Source organism: Bidens hawaiensis, unplaced genomic scaffold (genome assembly GCF_021521415.1).
Source record: "Bidens hawaiensis isolate Kalapana, Puna unplaced genomic scaffold, B.hawaiensis_p1.1 tig00003244_1, whole genome shotgun sequence".
Taxonomy (NCBI): Eukaryota; Viridiplantae; Streptophyta; class Magnoliopsida; order Asterales; family Asteraceae; genus Bidens; species Bidens hawaiensis.
Window position 1 is genome coordinate 847377 of NW_027491178.1, and position 10813 is coordinate 858189.

At 35.0% G+C, this 10813-nt stretch overlaps 2 protein-coding genes across 2 annotated transcripts; both read right to left on the reverse strand.

Annotated features, from left to right (window-relative positions):
• Window positions 1-202: 202 nt before the first annotated feature.
• Window positions 203-5495, reverse strand: LOC143622956 (dipeptidyl-peptidase 5-like). Its single transcript, XM_077093967.1, has 18 exons — window positions 5155-5495; window positions 4348-4535; window positions 4068-4172; window positions 3901-3972; window positions 3646-3793; window positions 3429-3511; window positions 3193-3248; window positions 2978-3108; window positions 2808-2898; window positions 2661-2726; window positions 2360-2582; window positions 2145-2246; window positions 1479-1564; window positions 1257-1379; window positions 1102-1171; window positions 938-1029; window positions 746-850; window positions 203-670 (listed from the first exon to the last, which is right to left on the reverse strand). Exons 1-18 carry the CDS (start codon window positions 5322-5324, stop codon window positions 557-559), a joined length of 2025 nt encoding a protein of 674 aa, XP_076950082.1. The 5' UTR covers window positions 5325-5495; the 3' UTR covers window positions 203-556.
• A 2613-nt stretch (window positions 5496-8108) lies between these two features.
• Window positions 8109-10295, reverse strand: LOC143622883 (uncharacterized). The gene is made up of 4 exons (XM_077093905.1): window positions 10272-10295; window positions 9338-9588; window positions 9058-9250; window positions 8109-8417 (listed from the first exon to the last, which is right to left on the reverse strand). Exons 1-4 carry the CDS (start codon window positions 10293-10295, stop codon window positions 8109-8111), a joined length of 777 nt encoding a protein of 258 aa, XP_076950020.1.
• Between the last annotated feature and the right edge of the window lie 518 nt (window positions 10296-10813).

Sequence of the window (10813 nt, forward strand, 5' to 3'; positions counted from 1 at the left end):
TGTGCTTTCTCTATAGGCTGAGACAAGTATTAAATTTATCCCCAACTCACAATGTTAAAGGGCAGTGTTTGTTTTCATAGTAGTCAATTCACTTGTAGGCAGTCAATTTAAGACCATATCAATTTGTGCTTTTTTGCTTGATCTTAAAAATATTTAAAAGTCAACTTTTTTATATTATAAGTCATGAACTTCAATATATTCCGATTGATAATCTGGATTTTTATTGCTTGTTATGATTTAACGGTGATAAAAACGATAGATGATTTCAGTAATCCGAAAACAGACAACAGTTTTACAAAAAACCTTAGAACTAGAGTCAAATAAATCGTCACCATTATAACAAATTTTATTTAAAAAGAAAAAAACTATATTGTTTCAAAGAGCGAAATTCAACCCATTTGACACGTTTACATACTATGTAAGTTCCAGCCTGTTCCGAGTGACATTCGACTCGTTTGACTTGCTTTTTTGAGCCCGTGAAAATAAAGTAAATAAGCCGAAAATGTCACCTCTGGACGACTGAACCGCAAATAGGTATTAAAAAAACACAAACTTCTTAATCGAAGTTATCAATCTTGACGGGAACGATATTGTCCGCAACCTTGAAGTGTCCCACTAATCTAGCGAAAAACACCATCTGTTGTTCAAGTGTGAACTTAATGTTTTCAGCCTGCACACAATACACATTTAAAGTCACTAATCTCATTTCAAATTAAAAAAAAAAGACATTTTATATAATTCTAACCTTACGAAAGCCATGTTGCTCGCCTTCATACTCCACTAAAGCAACAGGCAGTCCTTTTGCTTTCAATGCTTGATATATTTTTCTTGCTTGATCAGGAGGTACAACCTGCAACATCAATATGCATCAATTCATTTAAAAATATACAGAAAAATATTTTACAAGGATGATCAAAATAATTCATAAAATGAATACCTTGTCTTCCAATCCTTGAAAAAGGATTATAGGGCACGAAAACCGATCAACAAAATTAATAGGTGATCTTTCATAGAACTCTTTTTCGCCCCCTGTTGCAAAGTTGATAAATAAATATATAACGTGTACACAAGTTCAGATGGTTGAAAGTGAATAATAATTACCAACAAGATTATCCATGTAACGGGACTCGAATTTGTGTGTTTCTTCTTTCAACAACTTCAAGTCAGCTACCTGTTTAAGACAGTTATCATATGTTAAGTTAAGACTTAAACTAAGTGGTGACAAAATGATCGGGTTTTAACGGTTCAAAACTTACACCATATAAAGAAGCTCCAGCCTTGAAAGTCTTCTTGAATGCAAGTGCAGCCAATGTTGTGTAACCGCCAGCAGAGCCACCAGTGATGCATAGTCTTTCAACATCTGCCTTTCCACTATCCACCTGTACAAAAAGAAACGGAATAAAAAACGAATCTGAATAAAAGGTAAATACATGTAACCAAATATTTAGTTTAAAAGGATTATACTAGTGGAAAAATACCAAGAACTGAGCACAACTGCAACAGTCATTAACATCAACTATACCCCAGCGCTTCAGTAGTCTTTCACGAAATGCTCTACCATAACCTTCAAAACATGATATAATCCAAATTTAGCAGCACATATATGAGTTAATTAATAGTTCTAGGAGTTGTTGGAGACAACTACAAAAGGTATACAATTACGATAACATTTTAATTTTTTAATCAAGTGATTCTGTTGGCGTATGCTTTGTTTTGTTATAAGTTACCCTTTTACCCATTAGAGAAAAAATGTAACCCGAACCAACCTGTTAATACGTAGATGAATAGAAATTGCCACCTTTACGGAAGACGCGTAGAACATAGCCCAACATGTGTAGGTAAACGTTTTAAAGTGAAAAATAATTCCTACACGTGTGAGCAAGCGTTTTAAAGTAAAAAATTTATAAACATGAGAAAAAATGGTTTTATGATTTTTTATTTATATAACATACATTTGTATGTAAGAAGTAAAAGTTTTAAAAATTGATAAAAAAAACAATTAGGTTTCTTCTTGCAATAATTTAATCTACTGTATCGAACCTCTCTCTCTCTCTCTCTCTCACACACACACACATAGTATATACATATGTATATGTGTGTGTGTACATATACACATATATATCTAGCTAAAACTAACAACATACCGGTACTTCCACCATAATTAACATCCACAAAAGCCCAACCACGACTAGTCCAAAACTGTACATTAAGATTTAAGATTCCACGTGTCTCAGCGGTAGGTCCTCCTGTTAATATAAAATGTGAAATACACATCATTGCCTATAAGAACTTGTAAAAGCATTCTATATATATGTTACATGTGCTGTGTGTAAATTCCTGTAAAAAGAAAAACAGTTACCGTGACTCTTTAACAGCAATGGAGGTTTTTCATCTTGACTAGCTTGATAAATTGGATTTGTTGGCGGATAATAGTATGCATATGCCACCTCACCAGGGACTTCTGTTGGAAACTCGATAAATTCTGGAGAGCTAAAGTAAGATTTGTATTCTGAAATAGTAGGTGAAGAAGACCAAACAATCTGGAAATTAACAATTTTTGATGCCCCATCATCTAAAGACACCTGTCCACAAACACAGTTATTCAGGTCAAATCTAAATAATCATTTATATCTGTTGATAAACATAGTAAGAAATAGTACCTTAGCTATTGACGTTGGAAGAACTCCAGATGCCCCCTCAACATACAGACATTTTACACCTGAAGTCTACATGAAATATTGATAATTAATAATAATAATAAAATAATAATCATTAAATCTATAAAGAACAAGGTGTATCGAGATTACAATATTCATTAAGTCGGTGAAAGGAGTCTGAAGGACGGATAACGTGCTCTTACTTTTGTCAAGAATTCCAAGATATGACCTTCCTTTCTGCCTGCAAGTCGTTAAATATTTAATCAAATGAAATGAAATGAAAAGGTTAAGAAAATAAATTATATAAAGCAACAAATAACCTGTAAGCGCAAGCAATTAAGTTATTTTGGTCCTTAAGAATCTCATAGGAGTTCATTCCGAACACCCATAATGGTCTTGCAAATTCAGCCTCTAATGAATATATTGGCGCCACCGTATTATCAGATTCAACCTGTTATAAAAGAAATGAAGTATTAAAGAAAACAAAAAAACTACATGGCTAGAACATAAATAATAATATTTATCTCCAAATTACCCATCGGTGAATATTCCAAAATCCACTTTTTCTGTCAGTGACGAAAAACAATTCCCCTGCAGTAGATAAGATGCTAAATGATTAAACAATGCACACGCATAAACACTCTCCTCATGAGAATTGAGATTGCAGATTTTAGTAACTTTCTACTTGAGGTCGCATGATATTTCAGAAACTGACTAACATTTAGAGTTAAAAAAAGTATAAATTTTGTCAAGACTCAAGAATACACTTACCTTCATCAGACCATTTTGGTTCAGTTGGAGATTCTACTATTGCAGGATCACCTCCAGCCACACATACACGTTTATACACATCTCTGCATAAATAAAATGAATTAACATATATGTACCACACACACACACACGTAACGCATTCAGAATGGCTAATCCTAATTAGCTAGATGGTTTTAATATGAAATAATAACATGAAAAGACAAAGCACTATGTCTACCCGGTATCTGAAATATAGCCGACCCAAAGTTCTGATTTATCCCATGGCATGCTAGGATGGCTCCATTCAATCCATGCAAGCCTTTTTCCCTCACGATCTAGTCTTGGAAATGCATAAAAATCATTTCCACCAACTAATACCTTTGGTTCTGCATGTCACCATATAAATGACAAAAATGACTATTTACCATCACAAGTACAGAATCATAAAACAAATGAAACAAAATAAAAATGAAAGCACATGCACCAACCATACCTTGAATAGTATTGCCACTAAGTTCTACTGATACGATGCTTGTGATTGCGTTTATGCTACTTTCGCGCCGGTCTAACAAGAATAAACATGATTATAAGTTATACACAGTGAGACATGTAATTGAAAAGGGCATATAAAAAACTATTGGCACAACATCAGAAACACACCTTCCATAACGGCGATAAACCGATTAAGTGGTGTATCATAAACTCCATCCGCATAGCTCACCAAAGGTCCACCATAATCAGGGGTAAGTGGCACAGGTGCAGAATCTACAGTTTGACTTTTGTGATCAAATCAAAACTATTCATTTTGGCACTTTGATTTATGTCACAAACATTTCTTATTCTGATAGATAACTTCATAATCTTTTCACAATTCCCATCAACGTTATGGAAAATACATAAACATCTGTTTAATGTAATAGTTATTAAGTCAAAGTCAAACCTTTTGAATCAGTAGACTGCTTGTAAAGCCTTTGATCTTTGTAATTCGAGAAAACTATAGTATCTCCTGAAATTGAGAAGGCACCACCACCATATTCTTGAGCAACTGTACGGACAGAGAATTCTTTGGGTGTTACATCAACAGCTTCTTCGTTCTCATCATTTCCCCCTTTAACTATAACCATTCGTCTATAAAACCGCAATATAACAACAAATTACAGTAACTAGAATTTTTGAACATAACTAAATTAACATTTTACTGATAAATCTAAGGGAGTGAATGAAACCGAAAAACCAATCCAAAATCAAAAAAACTGAATTGAAACAAAAACTGAAGGTTTGGCTTTATGTTTTTGTAAAAATCGAATTTAAAGTTCGGTTTTGGTTTTATGTGATATATAAACCGAACCGAATTAATAGATTTTCATATTTTAGTTTTTTACTATACCTAGTTTATAAAAACTTAATAAACATGCAAGTCAAATACTTTAGCCCCAATGTCTAATAATCAATTAGTTATCAATCAACAAAATGACTTAAACTCAAATTCATTATTTTAAGCTCAGTTGGCAAAACCAAAACTGAGCGATGGAAGTTTCGGTTTTAGCCAGAAACCGACCTAAGCCGAACTGTGTATAAATGCATCTACAAATAAAACAACAAATTACAGTAATTAGGGCTTCATAAACCAACTACTAAATCAACATTTTACAAATAAATTCATCAACAATCGCCTATGAAGCAACAAATTACCAAAATTAGGGCTTGTAAAACATCTCAATTAATTAATAATTCACCGTTAACCTACCCGGCTTCCGTAGGACGTGATTCAAGCCAGAAGAGTCGGCCATGAGAGTCAACGGCGGTGCCTCCGAGGCCCTTGGAAGCTCCGGAAACGACGTCGGAGGTGATCGGAGAGGACCAGGAGCCGTAAGGAGCGGTGATCTTTTGCTCCGGTGTTGTGGAAGATGATGACATTGCTCTTATTATGAGCTTCCTAGAGTGATGATGATGAGGACGGTGTGTTATTGTTCTGGTGAATAAGAGTAGAGTGTTGGTGGATAATATTAATGATGGTGGTGATAAGATGGAGTGAGTGACGAACGGAGATGGCGGCTGTGCTGATGATGTTGATGGCTGATACTGCAGCCATTTATTGGGGAAAAGAAAAGAAAAGAAAATAAAAGAAAATAGTGTACGCTTTCATTATTATGTTATTAAAAAAAAGTATGTCACGCTCACACAAAGAATAATCTGATGTTTTCTTTAGAAAAGAAATATAGACAAAAAGACACAAAATAATGCAAGTAGTGTTTCTTTTATGTAAGTTATTACTCTTTGTATATGTTAAGAATAATAATGTGATGTTTTTTTCTTGTTTATATTCAAGAAATCATTTCATTTCAAATAAAAATATTCAATTACAATAAAGAGAGACAGACAAGCGGGTAACAAGCTGCGCCGCCACCCCATTTTAAATGGTAAAACCGATCCTACTGAAAAAAAATTATCGTTCTTGGGCGTCGTTGAGTTACTGTGCACGACCCGCTGAACTCTTTTTAAAAACGTAGCAGCATCGGGGGGTAAGGGACCCAAATGTATCAAACGCAAAATGAATGAAGGCGTGCTGATTCTTCACACATGCCTTCTCGTGCTTAACAATTTTTCCTGCTTCTGCTTTTAGCACGGCCTGCCTAGCAACAAACCCATGTGTCCCTAAGCCCGACAAGAGAGGACACCACAGTAAGGTTGACACAAGCATGCCCCCCCCCCCCCGGGCCCATCCAAACACAAGAATGTCCGATGCCCGGAGAGTAGACCTTCCTTTACGCGGATTCGACAAGAAATTCACAGGAGCCTCTTTTCTTGCCGAGATTCCCGCCTGTTTTAACACATCACAAAGGACATCTCTGACCAAATCATGTCTATATTTAAACCCCGGGAGTTCTTTGCAATGAACCGCGTGTTCACCAAAATTATCTAAACAAACCTTACGGCAAACCGGGCAGGGCTCATCAACTGGGAACAAGGGGATCATTAAACGATATTTAAGAATGGCTCGGTACTCCACTGCTGACATGTGCTGGCCTAACCCTTCGATGGAGGTGACAGTCAAAAAGTCTTGAGCATGAGGAGCCTGAAGACATTCTAATACCGCTCTCTGACGAGAGAACATGCCAAACTTTTCTCCCAAACTTTGGACGATTTTACTATAAAGGGTACTCGCCAAAGCATTTTGGGCTTTTAGGGGGGGTCCTTATTAGCGAACCCGCCATGATCAAGATCGGGAATAGAGTTGTGCAAATAATTCATCGCACACCCAAAATCGGAATCTAACCCATCAACACCACAATCACGCAAAATGTGGTCCTGCAATTTCCAAGATTGTACTCTCGAGGCTATGAAAGCATAGGTGGAAACATCCTCGGTTGAATATAACCCTAAACCACCGAAATGGATAGAAAGAGAGGCTAGTCTCCATTGAAAATCTCCAAAACACGGACCCCACATACCACATCTATATTATGTGAGTATGAGTTACGGAACGGAAAGTTTTATATTTTTTCTTAAATACTTAATAATTTTTTTGGGTTTCAACATATCCTGTTTTTGCAAGTTTTATTTTTCTTTCTTACTTCATCTTCCTTTCATATTTATATATCTCATTAGATTCTCGCTTATAATTGTTTTCATGTTCGTCACAATAATATAGACCTTTTTTTTACCAATATGAAGATGTTGATTTCTCTTTTTTTTCGAATTCCACTTACTATTTGTGTTTGTTTCGACTATAATCCTAAAATAGAATAACAATTTAATATGTTTACATATAGGTACTACACACATAAAAATTATTTAAACTTTATGTAGTCAAAATGCCTGATTTGAGTTTTTTTTAAATATTTTATTCTTTTAGTATACAAGAACCTCTTTCACTCTACATCACCATCAACCACACGCCAACCGTCCGCCACCGCGACACCATTACAAGTTATGGGATTTGAATATCAAGGGATTGAATCCGGTTAAAAGAATTGAAATTTTACATGCATTTGGTTAACAAAATAATCATGTTGTCTGTAACCTTTGATAGATTCCAATTCTCTAAATTCCATATCCTTTTGACAAATTTCATTTCAACGCCCTGCTTGCGGTGCGCACATATAATGTATATATGTGTGAACCCTTGGGTGGGCAAAAGTAAAATTGCACTAATTTTGACGTTATTTTACTAATCACGTGAAAATAACGTTAAAAGTGGCGGAAGGTTAATCAGGCATCATGTGGTGGCGTTGATAGCCGAAAGACAAGGGCACATGCACCAATCAGCCGGTGTCCCGATGATTGAGTGTTATGTGTCTTATGTCCAAGGCTTGATTCAAAACTACTATCGAGCCGGGGGTCTCACCGGAAGCAGCCTCTCTATCCCTATGGAATAGAGGTAAGGCTGTCTACATCTTACCCTCCTCAGACCCTACCATAGCATTGCTATTGGTGGGATATACTGAGTACGATGATGATGATGAAATTTCATTTCCAATTCTCATTTCTTCACAATCTTAATTCTTATAAAATTTCGCAAACTAGACCAGCACCCAAAGTGTGTATTGGAACCGTTTCAACCCAGGGTATATTGACCCGTTACGCGACCTATCAACCCATTATAAATCTATGATCACCATTTTAACAAAGCCCAACTTCTTTAGTATATACGAATAACCGATCACAAGTTTAAAAAAAAGCAGAAAAAAATATTTGTAATTAGACTGAGTCACTAAGAGGACCAATGCCTAATTCATCTTCTATATCATCTGTATCTTCAAACAGTTTCATAAACCGAGCCTGTTCTTGTTGTCGCTTTCTCTTCTGCCAAATTTTGAATGCATAAAGTAATCCCATGATTAATAGTACAGTTGAAGCCACAACACTTATACTAATAATTAGTATCATGGACCATTTCGTTCCATTTTCTTTTTCATCATAATTTCGGTCATCATCTGAGCTTTCAGGTCTGCCTACAAGACACCATTTTTTATTATTAGTGTCGTAAAAAGTCAAATTGCTTGATACCTAAATGGATTTGACTCAAGTCACAATTAAATTGTAACGGGTCAAACAGGTATAACCAAGAAATGCAACAAAAGAAGTAAACTGGTCACAATGATGAAAAGTCTAGTAAAATGTACTTTTAATGCATAAAACTTCATAAATAAGTTTATTCAAGAAATTTGATTATCGTGCAAACAATACAGCTTTTAATCGTATTTGACACACTATATATTTGTAAAATATTTGAATTAGTTTAACAAAGATGCATTTTATAATTTATTTATACTGCAGTTGTCTCGTATACTTCTATTAGAAAGGCATCAAGAGTCCAAGACATAACAACTTAACATTCTAATAAAAATCAAAAGATTAGCTGAAAAGCAAATGGGTCAAACGGGTCGAATCAACCTGAAGAGCATTATTAATGCATAAAACATTACAACCTCCTAAACCATTTTAATCAAGACATGGAATATTATCGAAACAGTATAATTCTTGTAATCATATTTGACACACTAACTAATTGTAAAATTTTGAATATTTTGGACAAAAGGCGTTCGGGGTCAACCCAATTTGACCCGTTTGAAGCTGCGCAAATATGTACCTGGATTATCACATTAAATATAACTAAACGTGTACATAATATGCATATACGTGATACCTTTTTTTGCACACTCTGGACACAAGAACGTTGCATTGAGTTCTTTGTGATGGGTGCGAATGTACCGACCACCATGAGAGTGAAAATCCGAAGGACAAAATTCCCACTCGTCAAATACGTCATCAGATTTAATAAGCCTCTCATTATAAAATCCACACCTCTTGCATTTTGCACCTTTAAAATCCGTAAGAGGCTGAATACATAAGTAACAACATAAAGTAATTTTTAGAAAAATTAACAAAAAAATGTTCATTACTGTAATACTGAAAAAGATTAGGTTATTAGTTTATTACATACCTGAAAAGATTCTTCGGCCCTGAAAGTATAGACGGTGTGTTTCTTCTTGACATCTGGCAGAACAATCTTCTTCTCCCCATTACATTTAAAGTAAACTTTTGGTGAAGATGCAAACCATTCATGCGTTGTATATATTTCAAGAGATTTAAGTGTAACTACTGCTGATAATAACACTTCTGCAAACAAAATAAAACAAAAGAAAAACCACAAATTCAACAAACATAAACAAATAATCTATTATTTAGGTCTCAAGTCTATAAAAACTTGAGGGGTGTAAACGAGCCGATATGGGTTCAAACTCGGCTCGTTTAACTTATAAAGAGCTTGAGCTTGAGCTCAGCTCGTTTCAAGCTCTATTTCTAAAGCTCGAACTCGGCTCGTAAGTAATTTCACAAGCTCAAGCTAGGCTCGTTTCCCATTTATTAATTATTTTATATAACTTTTTAAAAATAATAACGCACCGCCTGTACAGTCAGCAAGGGGGTGGTGTATGAAGATCACATCCCAATAAAAAATATAGAAATAAATTGAATTAAGCGTCTAACATAAAATCTTATAAATAGTGATTTTTGTGAGGTAACTACCATTTACTTTTTAATATACAATATAGAATAAAATAGTTATTAAATAAATATATATTACATAGATATACTATATAAATGATAGGCTCACGAAGAAGCTCGATTAGTAAGCTCTGGCTCGAGCTCGTTTAAGCTCGGGATCTCACACAACACCTTACAATAATCACGATTCCAGTTTGTTATAGAATATACAATTAAAAACAAAAGCTAAATGCTACATTATTGAAATCTAGAATCAGAAAAGCTAAACTAGGTTATAATAATAATAATAATAATAATAATAATAATGTTGTGTTGATCGGTGATCTAACTACCTGGAAAACAAAGGAGAAGAACGATCGAAATCCAAGGACTCGCCATTGACGTGACGTCACGGAACAGATGAATCAATCGGCCATTGAAATCAAATCGATTTTAGAAGAAGGATGACGTCACGAGATTAATTAGGGGAATGTCGTGAGACCTAACGTACGGTGTCTAGTCACGTGATTAACACGTGATAGTTTGTAACTGGACTCTACAAATGGAGGGAAAGGTTGGTGGACGTTGGTTAAGACTTTAAAGAGTATTATGCTTATGCTTATGCTTATGCTTATGCTTATGCTTATGCTTATGCCTATGCCTATGCCTATGCCTATGCTTATGCTTATGCTTATGCCTATGCCTTTCATTTGGACGGTCTCTATAACGGATGTAAACGAGTCAAGCTGCTCGTTGGCTGTTTGAATTCAGTATGTCAAAAGGTTAAACGAGGTTTAGTCTAAAAACAAATTCATTTGATACATGATTATGAGCTTCATTTATCGAGCTCAGCTGCTCTAGTAGGCTTAAAGCCTAAACGGACCTACTAGCTTGTTATTTATATAGTTGGGGCAAAT

Bases quoted from the DNA above. Each gene is read 5' to 3' on its own strand.
- LOC143622956 (XM_077093967.1), bottom strand. From the start codon at position 5,324: ATGTCATCATCTTCCACAACACCGGAGCAAAAGATCACCGCTCCTTAC. The intron at 4,173-4,347 runs GTTTGACTTTGA...GTCAAACTGTAG, and splicing joins GCAGTCTACTGATTCAAAAG to ATTCTGCACCTGTGCCACTT. The intron at 2,583-2,660 runs GTACTATTTCTT...GTTTGTGGACAG, and splicing joins TTCCAACGTCAATAGCTAAG to GTGTCTTTAGATGATGGGGC.
- LOC143622883 (XM_077093905.1), bottom strand. From the start codon at position 10,295: ATGGCGAGTCCTTGGATTTCGATC. The intron at 9,589-10,271 runs GTTCTTCTCCTT...CCTAAATAATAG, and splicing joins CGAGTCCTTGGATTTCGATC to ATTATTTGTTTATGTTTGTT. The intron at 8,418-9,057 runs GTATCACGTATA...AAATCCATTTAG, and splicing joins TCCAGAGTGTGCAAAAAAAG to GTATCAAGCAATTTGACTTT.